Below are 18,543 nucleotides of genomic sequence, written 5' to 3' on the forward strand. Positions count from 1 at the left end.
ATCTCTGTCAAATGTAAGATCGGGCAAATGGCCCTACAATTTCTGTTCGCTTATTGTCACTAGGGTCCCAAGCACAGAGTTGACACTTTCAAATTGTATTTCATGTTTATTGAAATAATAACAGAGTACAAATAACATCAACAAAAATGCCGCAAGAATACATACCATTAAATTATACATGTACAAGCATTTCAGCACTTTAAGCAGGTTGGCAATAGTAGTTTAAGTGAAAAGCAAAGTAGGGTTTTGACTGTATCACAGTAGCACGTGACGGATGAAAATATTCAACAGAACTGATTGCATGATGCTGTCATTGTCAGAACACACTGTACATTAGGGATTAGAAGTAAGGTAATGGTGAACAGACCTCATTCGATCAATCCAACTTCTTCGTTAACAAGTAATTATGGTAAGATAAAAATATGAGAGGTTCAATCAGCTAAGGTTCCATTAAAAGATCACGAGTTTCAGTTCTTTCATGTGATATAAGAGTTTCTTATACTTTATAACGATGCTTTTTCTTGGCCCTATCGTGGCTAAATATGGTTAAAATTGTACCATTTTCAGGACAGAAAGAAAATGAATTGTTTCTACTGACTTTCACAACAACCAATCAAAGAGTTGCTTGTCACATGGCACTTGTTTATTTTCAGTGGACACATAATCTGCTTAATGCATGGCAAATTTAGACATTGACATCATTATGATACATGTTTACTAATAAACACAACCTATTCAAACTCACCAGCTGCATTAATATTCATTAACTTAAATATCTGACCATTTTTCTCCTTCACTGTTTTGATATATTTACTCTGTAATCAAAACAGTAACTTGTTTCTTTTTGTGCGTTTTCCGAAAATTGCCAAACACAATTCACAGCGACCATTTAGAACTTGGCTTGAAGATACACAACTTTGATGTTACTGAACAGGAGTTAAAAGCTATGTACAGTAAAATGGGTGAAAGAACCAAATAGTACAAAAGGGAAGCATTTAACATGGCCAGATTTTCACGTCAACATCTTGAAAAATGTACCGGATACCAAAATCACTAACCCAATGCTAACAAAAGCCAACCTTGTAAACCAACGAAGAAAGACTGACATCACATTTTATGACATTACACGATACAGTATCATTATCATATACTGACTGTTCTCAATAATTTCAGTTGATGGCTTTGCTGATCATTTGGTTACTCCCCTTGGTAGGGAGGTGGAATCCTTATCAATTTGTGCACCATACTGACAGAATGAATCCTTTGAGCTTCTATATCCATCTAAAGCAGCATTATGGTACAGCTGTTTTGTATGACATTATCTTTATGTCTGAAATACAGAGCACATCAACCTGTCACCACACATAGGTCTGTTTCCAGCCATGGTAGACCTACATTTAGGACAATATACATGATGTATGTGTAGCTACAAGTATGAACAGCTGTAGTCTACAATCAACCTGTAGTTAAACTAACGAAAAGCATACTCTTTTCACACTACTCTATTCACGTCAACATTAATATAGACTTCAAGTTGTACACAGGGCAGACAGAGATATAGTGGAGGCGCAATTTTGTATTGTGTGCAGTTGTCCTATGTTTTATCCAAAAGAAATAGCTGTTTTGAGATGAAACAACCCAAATGAAATTAAAGATTTCTTAATTTCTAATTTGCATTAATAATACAGAGGGCATAGTTCATTATGTTGGTACAAATTTCTGAAACTCTTTAACATCAACAAGTAATGGAGTAAACAAAGGGAAGAGTACCAGAGCAGTTTTCTTAAGACTATCAAGACATGTCAAACACCTTGGCATCTTCAGAGGACAGCCCTAGCAAACACTCTAGTCAACTTGTAGGGAAAGGAAAAACACCCAATTCTCAACACAAGTACATTATACAAGTACTTTAGCACCATAGGTCTACCTCCTCAGGTTGATATCAGCGTAAATCTCTATCATATACGTAACAAAAAAATAGACAGAAATAACGTATTACTAAACACCAGGCCATGAGATCACAAAACAATCACAACACAAGACTTAAGTCAAAGTTTCTAATCACTTTAGAATTGTCATTTTCGATGTCACCAGACCCAAATATTGGTTGACAGTGTAAACTCTGGGTAAGTTATTGTACAAGCCATTTCAGCCAAAATAACCGAAAGGAACATACGAAATTTTAATAACTGAAGTTTTGACTTAAGTCTAAGATCGCTTTGTGATCGCGGGGCCAGATGATTAAGAAAATGTGCACAAGGAAAACTACATGTTCTGGAAAGCAACATGTTTAAGAAGCACCTTTCCCATACTACACATTCTATTATAATCTCATCTCCATGTGTATGTGGGGCATCCATTTTCTACACATGAGAAATACTTTCAGCTCTGTGTGAAATAATGAACAGAAATAGTAAAATGCATCAGCAGTTCATGAAACTTCTAGTAGTCAGGTCTTTGATGACAATGCCTTGCTATGAGTAGCCATGGATTTATATGGGAAGGTCTATTAATAATTTCAAACCTCACGTTTGTGTCCTGAAAAAAGTACCATATGATCACCATCATACATGTAACACAGTGACAGTCTCCATGCCAACCCCACCCGCCCTCACTCCTCACCACAACCACCACCCTTGATTTTCTTTCATAAGACAAGTATGTTACTGAAATACACTGTAGGGTAATGTATATTACATGTACAGTTACAGTCAGCCTCCTAGAATCAAGGACGCAATGGTCGTAATATAGGGAAAACAAATATAAGCTGTCTTTTGAAACTAACTCTTTGTTCCTGGAACCCTGTTATTTTCATGAATAGTATATCTATACAGCAGCTGTGGTGCACTCTCCAAGTGTCCATTAGACATAGGTACAACATTCCATATACAGATAACTGTGGATACTGCACAGTACAAAGTGCTGCACACCAGGATAGCTACATAATACCTCCTGTTTAAGCCCACAACTAGAATAAAGCCACAGGTAATGTATTAACTGTAGGCCATCTCCCCAACTTCCTTAGAGCTCTTGCTTTGACCTGAAAAAAAAAAAGGATCTTAAAAGTGACTTTCATATGCTTAAGGAGAATTAGTTTGGGGCAAGCACAAATGTCAACAATATTATTATGCCTGTGTAATTAAATCTGATGCCAGAACCTCAAAATATTTAAGAAAAATTCTGAATCTATCACAATACACGTACATCAATACGCTATTTATTAATTGTATTATATTTTTGACTGTTCCCATATGCACATGAATGAGTGATTTCCACAATTTCCATATTTAAATAAAGGTCAAGGTGGGGGGAAATTTAATGTCATTTCTAATTTCTTCAACCAAAACTGTGAAACAAACAAAACACTAAAGAAAAGGTCAAAAAGAATTCTTGTATCAATAAGACCACCAAAAGATCGAGAAGAGGGAGGGCTGTAAGTAAGGCTGAAATCTGCCACGCACTGATTTAATATGATGAGCTAGGATGTGCCACAACAGTGGTTGGGAACATGACTCTGGTTTGTTTTGGTAAATGTCTGTCACATTCGGCTGGGAAGTGAAGTTCCATAACCAAGACTGAGAAATGTGAATAGATCCATTGAAGTGGCGTGCTAAATAGTCAAACCACAATCTAATGTCTATATGTATGAGGCTTTATTTAATTTCACTAAGTGATTTGGTCAACTGAAATTAATCATAATCTAATTGAATTTGGCAACACAAATTAAAGCAATAAATTCATGTATGAAATCCTAAACCAGTAGATTTGTAGAATTTGTGTTCACCAGAGCTTATGAGATAAGTTGATTTTACAGTGGGGTATCAATTATTGAAGGTCAAAAATAATTTGCCTGACAGAATTCCCTTTGTTATACATTCTCTCTCAGTATTTTATAAATGCACATGAATGTGTTAAAGAATTTTCACTGCCAAAGCCTTGCACAAATCCTGAGGCCCAGAACGCTTAATTATATGTGAAGACAAAACACTCCTAAACACACCAGTCATGCAAAGAAGGCAGTTTTCATAAAGCACCTTACAAGGGGAGGCAAACACCATGCAAGGTTAGCGCAGAGTTATCTCCACCTGGGCCACTGCTTGTCTTTGCTTGTCAGCGGTACATAGATCACACCCATCAGCGTGGTTGTTTCTATTGACCCGTCCATCAACTTGTCCACTTGCTTCAGGTTCTGATTGGCTCCCGCTGGACCTACAGGAATAATCAGCCTACCTCCTGGCTTTAACTGCTCAATCAACTGTGGATGTAAGAAGACAGGAACATATCAAGAACTTAAAATGCAAACTAACATACGGATACTGAAATGCATATATTAAAGTCAACAAACATAACAGAATAAATGTTTTGAAAGTACTGAATCCTATGACAGTATTAATCATCTACACATGTAGCCAACACCACCAGCCTTTGAACCTTTGGGAGAGAGGGTAAGCCAAGAAAATGTACAATGCGCCATAAAGAAATCAAAAGGAGCCATTGCTTTTTTTAGAAGGTTTTGTGATCACACGTCACTCTGTTGTCGAAATGTTCTACCTAGAAACCAACATATGGCCTGACAAACTCGCTTGCTTATTTGCATAGGACTAATACTATGCCCCAAGAAAGGCTTTAGGCAGCTCAACACAATAATACTTCAGCAATAAATTTTTAACTTGATCTTTAATAGACATAGCACACAGCAGTACATACTGCTTCTGGCATTTCCGGTGCAGCTGCTCCTACGTGGATTGCATCATAAGGTGCTTCTTCTAAGTAACCTTTCCTACCGTCACCAACCACCATCTTAACTCGTCCACTCTCAACAAGTCTCTGTATAGAGGGGTCTTTCCTTAAGTTAACCAATGACCCCTCAACAAGTTCAGGGATGTGATCAATACCAACAGCTTTTCCGCTTTCTCCTACCTTTGTGAAAGAAAAAATAGAAGAGCTATACAGTATTATTTATTTATTTATTTCATTGGTGTTTTACGACGTACTCAAGAATATTTCACTTATACGACGACGGCCAGCATTATGGTGGGAGGAAACCAGGCATAGCCTGGGGGGAACCCAAGACCATCCGCAGGTTGCTGGCAGATCTCCCCATGTACGGCAGCCAGCATGAGCTGGACTTGAACTCACAGCAACCGTTTTGGTGAGAGACTCCTGCATCATTATGCTGTGTTAGCCCGCTAACCAACTGAGCCACGGAGGCCCCTATACAGTATTATGTTTATTCATTAATTTGTTCAATAGGCATAAAAAGGCTGTACTCTGACACTTTCTGAGTACTGGCCTCTTCCTTTATATTAGTGAGTCTGCCAACTTTGATCGGAAATGAAGGTTCTACAATGTACAGTAACAGATGGGCAAGGACTAAATCCTAGCATGTCACCCACCATTATAGCCATACAGGCTGTAAGGTATCCACTTCCAGATCCAACATCTAAAGCTTTCCCTCCTTCCTTCAGCTGTTCTGATAGCAGTTCCAGAGCATGTGCATGCTACAATTACATACATGTAAAACACCGATAATGTGATTCATCTGAAAAATTACAACTGAAATACATGTACTTTAGCTAATGTGAAAACTGACACAACCATTGGGAAAATTCTAATCTTTTAGTTGACTGGCATCTTGCAGACTTCCTCATTAAAACAAAAAAAAAGAAACCACTATAAGCACACAATTTTTCATTTGACTTGTGTTTCCCACTCTATTCAAAATTATGTAGGTTTTACAGAGCTTGTTTGAAGAAGGCTCGGAAACAATGGACCTACTAAGCTACGTTAACACTATGACTTTCAATGTGCCAAGAACACTTTCAAGTGCCAGTAGTCTGGCCAGTCAGGACAAAGCTTTCTACTCCATGCTACAACCTTTTTACATACAGCAGGGCAAATTTCAACATAGACACCTAAATAACTAGAACTACACTGACCCGAGCTACCAAGTTCAGTGCATCACAAAGAGGACTGTTTTTATTTGTGTACCAAAATAAAGTTGTGCTCAAAATATCCCTACATAAACACCAAGTAAACATGCACAAAAATTAAGAAAATGGATGCTCATTTCACACCTCTTTTTTTTTCTTCATGCAATATTCGTAAGTGAGAAAAGATCTAGTTCTTCTTGTCTCTTTCACAAACTGTTGTAGTACATGAATTAGTCTGATGTTAGGCCAGCATTATGGTAGGAGAAAACCAGGCAGAGCCTGGTGGAAACCCATGACTATCTGCAGGCTGATGCAGACCTTCCTGGAAGAAAAAGGATCCCACAAAGTTCGTTTATTTATTTATTTCTTTGAATGGTGTTTTCGGTCGTGGTCAAGAATATTTCACCTATGTGACGACAACCAGCACTAAGGTGGGATGAAATCTGGCAGAGCCCAGAGGAAACCCTTGACCGTCCGCAGGTTGCTGTCAGACGCAAGCCAGCATGAGATGGAACACACAGCTGCCGCATTGGCAAGAGACTCCATGTTCATTGTGCCGCGCTGGCGCACCTCGACCACTGAAATTCCTTTATGCTGATCCCCTAAGGTGGACATGGTTTAATACTGGACAGTGAAGTTTAAAACACTCACCATGTGGGGAGCACTGATGGTTACTGCATACCCAATGCTCTGAGGGGAATCTGCATATGGATTAGCTCTACTGAAGTGAGCTCGATCTACAGCCTTCATTGCATTGGCCACAGCTGGGTTTTTTATAATACCATTGCCTGCAAAATTCAACATGTGGTGGCTGCATAAAAACACATCATGTTGGAAGAAAATAGATCACGTCAAGCAGAAGTTTTTCATTTTTTCCTTACTGTAAAAATTTAAGTTTCAAATACATTTTGGTCAATGACGAAAAACACTTTATAGAAGTGACGGAAACTAATACCACTGACACATCAAAACACAATGTGCCTCACTGAGCATCAGTTTGCACTGAATATGGTTGTGGACACACCAAATCTGCTTATAAATCAACTTCGATGAACTCTGATTTCAGTCCACATGCATATGTTTGAGAAATTTGATTTTATTTGATTCAATTCTGTTTAGTTATGCAAAGTTAATAAGCAAGACAGAGTTCCGTTCTGCATAACTCAACTGGATTATGACTGGTTTGCAAAACACGGACTTCCAGAGATATACAGGAAGTAATGACATACTATCACATCATTATGATTTATTTATTTACTTCATTGGTGTTCTACATCGTACTCAAAAATATTTCAAATATGTGACAGCAGCCAACATTATGGTGAGGGCCAGAGCCCAGGGGAAACCCACGACCATCTGCAGGTTGCTGGCAGAGCTCCTCACGTTCGACCCGACAAGAGGAAGCCAACATGAGCTGGACTTAAATTCACATCAACCGCATTGGTGGGAGGCTCCTAGGTAATCGCACCCTGCTGGCAATCTACCCCCTTCGGCCATGGAGGCCCCGACATCACTATGAAGGAACTCCCACCAATCAGAGCTTTGGGAACCACATTTAGCTGAATCCTGTGTGTCCACATCAATCTTCACCAATGCACACTGGTAGGAGATGAGACAATGGAAAATGTATTCCAAAACACATCTGCCTTTGTGTAAACACCAAAAGGAAACATCCAGAAATCAATTCACTTACGCTGAAGATTTTCAACCAAATTTATGTTTGAATTTCCGCTTGATCGCCAAGCCATATTGAACTTGAAACAATGTGAAAATCCCAACAGTAAAAGAGCAAAGTTTGATGAGGCAAACTTCTCCCTCACTTGTCTGAACATTTGTCTCGGAACCTCACATCACGCTTTGCTTTAATCAGCATAGAGCTTGAGCTGCAAAGAAAAAATGTCAACCTATAATTTTATTCCTGAGCTACCAACCGATGTGTACTATGGAAAATTTTTAGCTGGTTGAAATTCACATATAGCCCATATAAAAAGATGACTCTGCCTTTCACTCGTTTTAAAGAACAGAATTAAGTAATTTCATGACAGAAATATATGTTCAGCAGTTTTCATGTTTATACCGATTATACTACATGAGAAAGAATATTACAGCAAATAAATTATCATGATATACTGCAATTAAAGTGAGATCACTACCAGCAAGAAGAACACCGGCAAATATGTTGCCTCTCGAGTAACATAACAGTGAACAAGATTTACTGGAGACTGGTTTTTGATCGCAGACGCTTCAGGTTTGATACAGAGCTGTTTTCAAATTTCAAATGATTTAGCATCTTCTGATTCCTCTGACATTGGGTTTGGCAATATTTTTTTCAGAGCAGGCTCTATTTAAAAACCTGATTAAGTTACCTGCCCTAGTCAAATATGTCGATGCTGACAGTATAGCAAGTTACTTAGCATCACCAACGAATGGCGGGCCCACATGGCCTAGTGAATAAAAGATCAACATGATGCATTCCATAAATCGACAGACGAAAAGGTAAGGAACATAATTCTCTGCAAAGTTCAGGCCATGGAGACGCATGTAATGGGTAAATTTTGTCTCGAATGCCATGACAGACAGCCACAGCAACTGCCATGGCAACTGCATCAGGTTTTTAAATGGGATGCACTCTGATGTTAATATGGGACCATTTCGCCAAACCTAACGTCTGAGAAATCTCGGACTATGTTCATCCGATGCGCTTCCATCAGTTTACGTCACAAAAATATGCACTACAAAGCATCAATAAAATCTGTTCCACGAACTGTATACGTCTATGAAGAATTAAACTGGCTGTGCACGCAGTACGGGTAAAGTATTTCAGCAAATAACTGTTAAACGCTTGGATACCTAGTTTATCCACGGATCACCGCCGTCTCTTTACTGTTGACTACAACAACAACAATGGACAAATCTCTTCGTACCGTCAACTATTGCATCTATGTTCAGCCTTGGCACTCTTAATTTTCGATGTACAACGCGAGCATACAAGTTTATATCACGAACTTTTATCCAGATTTTTGAAATGGATTAACGAAAAGGTGTAATTTACAGAAAGTTGTAAAATGTCACACTGGTTTTACATTTGACCTACTTTGCAGCGCCACCTTACGGAAGGTAGTTCCCCGAGAAGACAGCTCCCAGAATTCCCATCACCAGGAAATGGTTGTAGTTTTGTAGCGGGTGTTTTAACACTTGTGATTGACAGGTTTTGAGTAAGTTTTCATAGTTGTTTTAGCACTTTTTGTGGCGAAATGTCAAGGAAAATGCAACCAACGTTCTGCTAATGTAATCTGCACAGATGCGATCTCAAAACAGAACAAAGTAGCAAACGTGAAGCCGTGTTTAACTCGATTTTTTGTCAGTGAGTGGCATTACTCGGGTATTAGGCTCGTTTGACCACTTAACTCCACAAACCACGTGGCAGTTTCAAAACACGAATAAAAGAAAAATACCTAAGTTGGTGTGCGCCTTTGTGGCTAGAATTACAGTCAGAACGTGATCTAGCCAAAATGCCCTCCACCTAAACGCCCTCTATATATAATGAATGTTTAAGCTGGCAGCATGGACTTCGATGTGCATGTATGCCTGCGATAACACTGTATGGATTCTATATGTGTTGTACGTATATATGGCCTATTAATGCTGCTTTTGTAAAATACACATTTTAAAATTATTTCTGGACTTTAAACTTTCTAAACTGGTTGCATGTAAATATTGTTGTATGGAGAAATGAACACGATCTGTTGTGGACTTGATATTTCTGACGAAGATTACACAGTTACGGACGCATACGCAGTGCTTGGTGACTGACCTGTGTTGTCGTTGTAGACCATCAACTGCACACGCCATGGACCCCTGACGTTTTAGTTAGAGGGTGTTTAGGTAGAAGGCATTCTTGTTAGAGGGCGCTTTGACCTGATATTTGTGGCTAAAATATCACTGCTTGGCTTCAGTTTGAAACACGTTGTATTCCTGCATTTACCTGATAAATCATTCCAGTATTTCATCATCGGCTGTGATGAATCAAGTCTTCTGATAAACTTAAAATCAAAACCATGTAAAAACCATAACACAAACTGGACATGCTTCTTCATCTAGAGTGACATAAACAGTCACACAAATATGTATTGGCGCAGAATTTCATATAAAGTAACATACTATGCATCTGAAGCATTCAGTGGCATTAGTTGTATTTGAAATTATTGTTACTCTGTTAATTCCGCTATTTTCATTAACTCATGTGAAATAATCAAACTCAGTGCTTGGCAATTTCGCTGCAATGAATGGTGGCTCGAAACTGTAACTAGTGGACATGACAGCCAAGCAGCAGATGGCAGTTTGCTGTACACGTGAGGAACTATGTTCATCTTGTGGAACAAACTCTTCCTGGTTAGGTGAAATGTTATATTTATTTACATGATGGTTGGTTGATGCCATGCTCAAGAATTGTCTCAGTTACTAGTATTATACATGTGTATAAATGTATTGGAAGATTTGGTTTTATAGGTGAGGAAAACCATTGTGAACAGGGATGAGTAAACCGTCAATAGTTTGCCAGGCATCGTTTATACAGAAATGCACTTTGTGAAGAATGCACCTCAAATATATTCCATTAATTTATCCCAGGGTTAACATTTCTTACCTTTTTACTCGCTTAGTTTGAAGAATTAGAATGGGAAAATTTTGTCTCCTCGGTTTCATGCTAATATACCAGTGTTGTTCTGAGAACTGTAATAAAAATGCTGTCTTGCCAACTTTTATCAACATGATTGTCTTGTTTTTGTTTCTTGTGTAGAATGGATGTAGAATTCGGTGCAAATTGTCTTACCATCAGATCTGTGACCATCTTGATGTAAGTTGCTGTTGAACTATTCCTTTTGCATGGATTTAAGGTAAATACTCATCATAGTATTAAGGCATGCACTAAAACTTTTCATTTGCTAAAAGTTTCAGCTGAACTTTGGAATTCACATGAAATTTTTTTGTATGTTTCTACAGAAGAAGGAAAATTGTCACATGCTTCAAAAGGAGTGATTTTATAAGAGTGAAAAGAAATTTAGCAAGCAAACAGAAAGAAGCATGCTTCACCCAGACTGTGTGGTCTTGCTATGATTTTAATTTCTGGGCCCTCTTACATGTACATGTGGCTACATGTGCACAGTACTACATGTATCACATGACAATCAGAACTGTATGCAGAACTGTATGATTGGTATTTTATGCCGTACTCAAGAATATTCCACTTATACGACGGCAGCCAGCATTATGGTTGGAGGAAACCCACAACCATCCACAGGTTGCTGCAGACCATCCCAGGCCGGCTAGGAAGCCAGCATGAGCTGGGCTTGGAATCACATCGACCGCATTGGTGAGAGGCTTCTGGGTCATCACGCTGCGCTAGCGCGCTAACCAACAGAGAGACAGAGGCCCCTTGATGAAGGTGTAAGCATTAGCCTAGTGGTGGCCAGGTACAAGGCAGCACGATTGTAATGTGGGCAAAACAAGCTCAATGCAACATTAAACCTAAAGCAAACAAACCTATCACAGTAAAATAATATGTAAGTGCTGGTATACTGTCAAAAATCTTGATTTTATAGCCTCTAGCCCTACATGTAATTTCATTTTGTATGGTGAAGCATGGTGATTTCATCAGTCTTATCTCCTTTTCTTCCTTGATTTGATACTGTTATCTCTCATACGACCTTGTCATGATTTTGTACATGTATACACACATATATAAAAAATTTAATCTATGCTCACATACACATGGTAGCTGTAGACAGATGAAATTGTACATGTACTGTAATTCTTCAACCTTTTCACATGTTTGCAAGGTGTTTATTCAATTGTATTCTGAAGGTATTATTCGGTGTTGACTGATAAAATTATACTTTTTGTGAAGCCCTGACACTGGCCAATCCAACCAATGTAGTTTTGTCTAAAATTGAATTAAAAATCTTCATAAATTGCACTGAAAGTTGCTCCTTCATATATGTGTGAAAATCTTGATGAATTAGGGAACATGAATTTACTTTTCAGTAAATGTAAAAGGAAAGAAATATCTGATTTATCAACTCAACTTGTGTAGATTATAAAAGATATGATAACTGCTGTTTGTTATCTCCTCTTGCACAGTACATGTGGACTGCACACCTCTATATCACTGATTTGTATTAAACTGCCAGTCTTTGCTGTATTGCCAGGCCGCATAGACTCTATTCAAATACGCATTACATCAATAAAATTTAATAGTTAACGATATGTTATATTTAGGGTATATTCATTCACATACATGTGTGCTTTAAGAACTTGAAATGACCCATTAATGTATGGTGGCTATTTTTTTAAAGAAAATAATGTCTGAAGTAGTTTGCTGTTGATGTTTTGGGCATTTGGACTCATTAGTTGTTCTAATTTCATGCTTATTACCTCTTTTTAAGTCCTTGTTTTTTTGTTTTAGTCGTATAAGTTTTTTTTTTTTTTTGTGAAAGAAATAGCAGCACATAAATATATAATGGTATAAAGTGAATCAATGAAGGAAATGCATTAAAAAACCATTTTTAATTTCCTACATATTTTGAAGTGGGCTGAGGTACTGCTTGATTAGAATTAATGAGTTCATTATCCTTTTCCAAATAGCTACATGTAATTAATCAGATATCAGAGAAATCCACACACTTGTAGCTAAACAGGGATACTTCTAAGCCTGTAAAATGCACATGTGTACACATATGTACACGTATGCAAATGAGTGGGCAGGGAGGCATTTTGTGGGAGACAACCCAGGCGTATCATTATAGAAGCTTGTGTATACATGTGTACATATCTCCAGGAGGATGGTCATAAATTCATCAGTTAGACTATGGTTTTCTGTGCATACTTGTAATACCTACAGGACCATTTATGTTGTTGAAGGGACAGCAAAATGCGCTGAACACTCATTAATTTTGGGAGAATAATTAGCCGGTCACAACATTTTTTGCAATTGTCTTTTGTGTGCATGGGACATGAGTGTTCATTTGACCGTGAAATGATATTGTTACATTGCCTGCTTTATACACAGTCGTGTCTTCATTTCTCAAAATATACATGTATTCTCACTACTGTTTTTTTCAGCGATGGTTTTCTTTTCAATGCACAGAAAAATCCATTCACTGATATATATTATTCCCACTAGACTAACAGTGCATAGTGTGGGCAGCATTTTTGTAAGAAAAAAAATAAATGAAGGAATGAATGAAACCTTAATTTAAAGAGACTATGCATTGAAAAAAAAATGGATTACAGAAGACCTTAAATTAGTACTGTAGTATGTTAGCATGCTCATATAAATTTACCTTTTCTCAGTTTCCTCTCACCATAATGCTGGTCACCGTTGTATAAGTAAAATATTCTTGAGTACGGCATAAAACACCAATCAAATAAATAGATAAATGAATTTATCTTTTCACACGTCTGCCTGTGTTTTGTAGCGGATTTATTTCAAATATGTAAGTGTAAATATGTTCAAGCTTATGTCAACGCTGGAAGTGCTATCATAATTTCATCCTTGGGTTGTACTTGTGAAAGTCATGAGAAAAAACCAGCAGAAATGTTGGCAAAGTGAAAGATTCAGGACTACATGATGTAGATCACATATATACAGGGTTGATCTTGTGGATTAAGATGGTTTTCTGCTCTGCAAACAGGAGTACAAGATGAAGGGCGTTTTGTGAGCGACTGTGTGACTGGCTTAAAACAATAGTATGATTCACTGGTGAGATCTTGTATGATTATCTGGACACCATATGTGATAGAGCCCTATAGCTGACAACGTGCTCAGCATACATATTATAATACAATGTACATGTCCCTCTGATCTGTCTCTGACCTCTGCATTCTCAACAGACGGCGGTCCCTTTCTGGGGAGAATTTTTAAAAAGCAGTTTTTCATTCACAAAGAACATCTCTTTATCTATTTCTGGGCATACATACTTTGTTAGGCCTGACAGGTTTTTGTAGGGTACTTCTCCGTTATCTATAGCCCGTTGATCTGGGTGATACAGGAACCCTGAAAATCAAAATTAGCTTCCTTTTCTTTTTTTTTTTTCTTGTCTTTGGTTTTTTTTCAGGAAGAGAATAGAAATATTCACTGGAGATTTTGGAGCTCGTGGCTACTGTCAGAGAAGCTCAACAACACTGTATAAAGAGGATGGAATTATCAGGCGTAAAAACTTGACTCAGGGGATAGCCACATATGGCAGGCTGTTGTCTTATTACTTAACAATCATGTGTGCTAGCTATTTTTATCAGGCCAGCTATCTTTGGGTGTGCCATGAGCTGAGCTTATATTCAGCAGAACTGATCACATATTCTCCAGCTACTGTCCACCTTTGCTCTGCATGGAGAAAGACAAGCTTGCTTAGTCTCCTGGAAAATATAGGTCATATCCAATAGAAAAGGATTTCTTTTTGAATTTTACCTTTCAATATGGACGCTGTGATATGTTTGTAAGGAAGCCAAGAATGTTGTCAGTGAATGAAAAGTGTTGTCTCAAAAATATGGGCTGGTTGTGATGAATTTTGCTGGTAGACCTTCGCGTTGCTTCTGCAGACCGCTGATGTCATGTTATGAACATAACAGGTTAGATAATGTTGAAGATTATGAGCGTTAGCATGACCCAGTATAAGGGAGTGATTTTGCCCAGCCTTGACAGGGATGGGCATTCAGTTCAGCACCTCCCATTAGGGGTGATTAACTGGGATATCTGCTAGCAGTGGCAGAATTAGGTAGAGAGGGCTACTGCTGCAGCCGTTGTCCACAGTGTGCACTGTGTTGACAGGTAGCTTGTTGTGTCCTCAAGTTCCCCGCTGTGGTTTGACAAAGCTGACGGCTGCTCGCCAGTACAGGAAGATGTTCTGTTTGACAGGGATATAGACAGTGTCAGCACACTCACAAGCACAGAGAAATCTCCACTCCCACGCCGTGAAGCCAAGCCCGCCAAGAACTGAGACGGACCTTAACCTAACACTACATACTCTCTCCTGTTTGAGTTGATACAGAAAGGAAATCCTAGACAAACTACTTTTTGTCTTTTATGTTCCTCTGGAGGAGCTTACCATGTGAACTACTGGACATATTGTTATGTGAATAATGAGGTGTGTTTTGTAGGAGAATCTGTATCTGCTGTGACTCAGAAAGTGACAACTTTGCTGGAGGTATATAAACTTTAACCTAGAAATGTGGCCTGAGAAAACACAGTTCAGGTTATGTCACTGCCAACATCAGTGTTACCAGTATAAGCTTGAATGAAAAAACTGATTACCTGAGCGACACCTGGAAGTTACCTGTAATTAAGGATTGTTCTTCTTGGTGGAGTTTTACCTGTTACAAGTGTATACAGCTGTGATTGATCTTTCTTTGTAAGGTCTCGTTCTTTCTTTCACAGTGACGCAGCCAGTGCTTAATTGTCATGTTCTAATTACTTTACAAATTTCCTTGAAGTCACTAATGTCTGTTTTCAAGGAAGCCTAGCTGCATGTAGCTGGCTTGTTTACAGACTTGTCTGGCAGGTATCTAAAAAAAAGTAAAAAACACCTTAACAGAATTAGGTGACCTGTGATTTGTGCTGGTTTCACTTTCTCTGGGGGAAAAACAAAGGAGTTACATGTACATGGATTTCAGTTTAATACAGTGTGGGGAAAACTAAGCTTGTTGCATTGTGAATGGCATGATGCCAGTTGCCATTAGAAGTACATGTGGAATATGGTTCATGAGCTGCCTGTGGCATTGCTCCTGTATGTAAGTGTCCACAGAGAGGCATAACACATGGAGGGTAAAATGGCAGCGGACACAGGAAATTTACCTCTGACACGTCGCCAAGCCATCCGCAGACGAGGCTACAATTGGAAGAAAGACCAGGTAAGGCCGGCTTGAGAGAAGCATTCTTGTCAATTGTGAACAGTTGACAAATATTTTGTGTATCCGGGACACTTTATACAGCCTCATTGTTAAGATGAATTGCTGTTGTTCAGGGAGCATGACACGGAACTGGAAACAGCTTCTTGGCTTTGAACGCACTTTGTATACACTTTATGGACAGTGGTTTATGTGCTCTATGAAAACACAGAAGATATTTTACATTTACAGAATATTTTGATGAACATTAAAATACTGTTTTATACTGAAGTTCAACATTTTTCAAGTGGCACAGTTTGCTTGACTCTCATTGATATATTCATCTATAAAGAGGACTGCCTATGAGTTTTTTTTGTAAGGTTTGATTAATTTTTTATCAGAAAAAAGTGTTGACATCAAAAATATTAATATAGGGTCTTTATATGTGCTCCAGAGAGGGCATTTTTACCTTCCAACTCCATACATATGTATGTATGTGGGACAATTTTCTCAGTGCACGTGTTGTCTTTTGGCAGTCTTTTTTTGACTCGTAGCATAAAGCTGTTCTCTGTAATGGGCGTAGCAGTAATGGACGATGTTTTTCAAATTTTATATGATTGTGGCTCATGATGCTAGTTGAATGTTAATTGTATTCAAAATAGAAGAAAATAAAATCTCTCACAACACAATTTGATAAACAATTCTAATTGAACAGTATTAAAATGTATTTAAAATTTTTAGAAATGCACACTTTTTTTTTTTTAAAAATGTCCTTGGAAAGATTGAATTAGAAATTTAAACCTAACATTTCCACTTCTATGCATGGCTGCCCTTAAAATACATATACCTTATTAGTGGTGTATGTGAAGTACACTGTACTACTGTGCAATAAGAACACAGTAATTCCCCAGTACTGATGTAATGATATACTGTCATGTACACATGAACTGGGTTACAGTAGGTGCAAGTTGAACTAGGTTTATGCTGTGCTAATCCTGTTTTACCTGGCCCACTAAATAGCAAAACATGTAGTATATATAGGTACAATAAAAGGTAATATACAGCCACAACATGCATCATACAGTAACACAGCAAAGGGAGAGTTACCTCTGCTCAAGATTATACAGTTTGTGCAGATATCAAATGTCATCATATTTCCTTTACAAACTTCATTTAAATGTAATATCTTTATAGATGCTGTCTTATCTAACAAGGAAGCACATCTTTGTTAAAGTGCGTTTGAGGGATAATTATCATGTATTAAATTTGCATACATTAGAATATGCAACCTACAGTCAGCCGTGAAAGGGAAAAGTATGTAAAATATGTAACCTTTTCTCTTTAATTCAAGTTCATTGTCTTATTTGTATATACACACACTGACTAGTAGTTATTTATTTATTTGATTGGTGTTTTATGCTGTACTCAAGAATATTTCACTTATACGATGGCGGCCAGCATTATGGTGAGAGAAAACCGGACGAGGCCCAGAGTAAACCCATGACCATCTGCAGGTTACTGCAAGACCGTCCCACATACACTCACTAGTACATGTGCCTGGGACTAATATTACAGTTATATTAGTCTCAGCTAGTACACTGCTGATGTTGGATAGATATATTAGTCCCAGCTAGTGCATTGCTGATGTTGCATAGTTATATTAGACCTACCTAGCACATTGCTGATGTTGGATACTTATATTAGTCCCAGCTAGTACATTGCTGATGTTGAATAGTTATATTAGTCCCACATAGTACATTGCTGATGTTGGATAGTTATATTAGTCCCAGCTAGTAGATTGCTGATGTTGGATAGTTATATTAGTCCCAGCTAGTACATTGCTGATGCTGGATACTTATATTAGTCCCACATAGTACATTGCTGATGATGGATAGTTATATTAGTCCCAGCTAGTGCATTGCTGATGATGGATAGTTATATTAGTCCCAGCTAGTACATTGCTGATGTTGTATAGGTATAGCAGACCAGCTAGTACATTGCTGATGTGGCAAGCATGCTGCTTGAATCAATGCAAATCTCCATAGAATGTTAACATGATAATTGATGATTATGGTACCGGTACATCTACTAGTACTTCAACACTAAAGTGCACTTTTTCATGTCCACCTGCCATTGGTGCTAGATTAGAAACCAATTCCACAGAGACTGTTTGAGGTTAATTCAAATGCTTGCTATTGGGCTATGGGCGGTAACATCTAATGTTTGTTAGACAGTTGTAGCCATAAAAATTTGAACTAATATACTGTGATGAACAAAGTCAAGGATCAAAGATGTTTGTGGTATCAGTTCAAACAGTAAATCCACGGGTACATTGTATTCATGCATGGTGTATATATCAAGTGCTAAATGTTTCTGTTGAAAAAGACAACTCTGGGTGCAGATTAGGTCATTAACGCCATTATGCTTAATTAGTAGTATATGAAAGTATGAGTACCGGCTTATACTTGCCACTCTGTGTGAAATGTTACCAAATTAAGTGTACTGTATGTGTACATTGTCAAGTAGACACTGAAATATATATATATATATATATATATATATATATATATATATATATACGAAATGTAGTACCACAACTATACATGAACATTTATGTGTAAATATGCATGTTTGAGTACAATGGAATTACGCACTAGCCAACATAGGTAAACGTGAGGTGAAAATAGCTTATTAGATCTGCTTATTATCACAATGATGAAGTTACATTTTG

The 18,543-nt window shown here is 37.9% G+C and overlaps 2 protein-coding genes across 4 annotated transcripts in view; one reads left to right on the plus strand and one right to left on the minus strand.

Moving 5' to 3' along the window:
- Positions 1–2,641: 2,641 nt before the first annotated feature.
- On the minus strand, positions 2,642–9,018 carry LOC135469227 (protein-L-isoaspartate(D-aspartate) O-methyltransferase-like). Of its 3 annotated transcripts, none has more exons than XM_064747808.1 (7): positions 8,784–9,018; positions 7,627–7,816; positions 6,585–6,721; positions 5,397–5,501; positions 4,708–4,920; positions 4,086–4,255; positions 2,642–3,040 (listed from the first exon to the last, which is right to left on the minus strand). In XM_064747808.1, exons 2-7 carry the CDS (start codon positions 7,763–7,765, stop codon positions 3,022–3,024), a joined length of 783 nt encoding a protein of 260 aa, XP_064603878.1. In that variant the 5' UTR covers positions 7,766–7,816; positions 8,784–9,018; the 3' UTR covers positions 2,642–3,021. The 3 variants fall into 3 exon arrangements, with proteins under 3 accessions (XP_064603878.1, XP_064603880.1, XP_064603879.1); XM_064747810.1 differs by having other exon boundaries at positions 4,040–4,255; XM_064747809.1 differs by having other exon boundaries at positions 4,035–4,255.
- A 5,703-nt stretch (positions 9,019–14,721) lies between these two features.
- LOC135467092 (uncharacterized) overlaps positions 14,722–18,543 on the plus strand; it is a 58,597-nt gene continuing 54,775 nt past the window's right edge. Inside the window, exon 1 of the mRNA XM_064744852.1 lies at positions 14,722–15,836. Within this exon, the coding sequence (XP_064600922.1) occupies positions 15,744–15,836 (93 nt within the window). The 5' untranslated portion in view covers positions 14,722–15,743. The remainder of the gene's footprint in view (positions 15,837–18,543) is intronic.

The sequence above is a fragment of the Liolophura sinensis genome, chromosome 6, assembly GCF_032854445.1.
Source record: "Liolophura sinensis isolate JHLJ2023 chromosome 6, CUHK_Ljap_v2, whole genome shotgun sequence".
NCBI classification, from domain to species: Eukaryota; Metazoa; Mollusca; class Polyplacophora; order Chitonida; family Chitonidae; genus Liolophura; species Liolophura sinensis.

Bases quoted from the DNA above. Each gene is read 5' to 3' on its own strand.
- LOC135469227 (XM_064747808.1), bottom strand. From the start codon at position 7,765: ATGTTCAGACAAGTGAGGGAGAAGTTTGCCTCATCAAACTTTGCTCTT. The intron at 5,502-6,584 runs GTGAGTGTTTTA...ATGTAATTGTAG, and splicing joins CCATCAGTGCTCCCCACATG to CATGCACATGCTCTGGAACT. The intron at 4,256-4,707 runs GTATGTACTGCT...TTACATCCACAG, and splicing joins CACCGGAAATGCCAGAAGCA to TTGATTGAGCAGTTAAAGCC.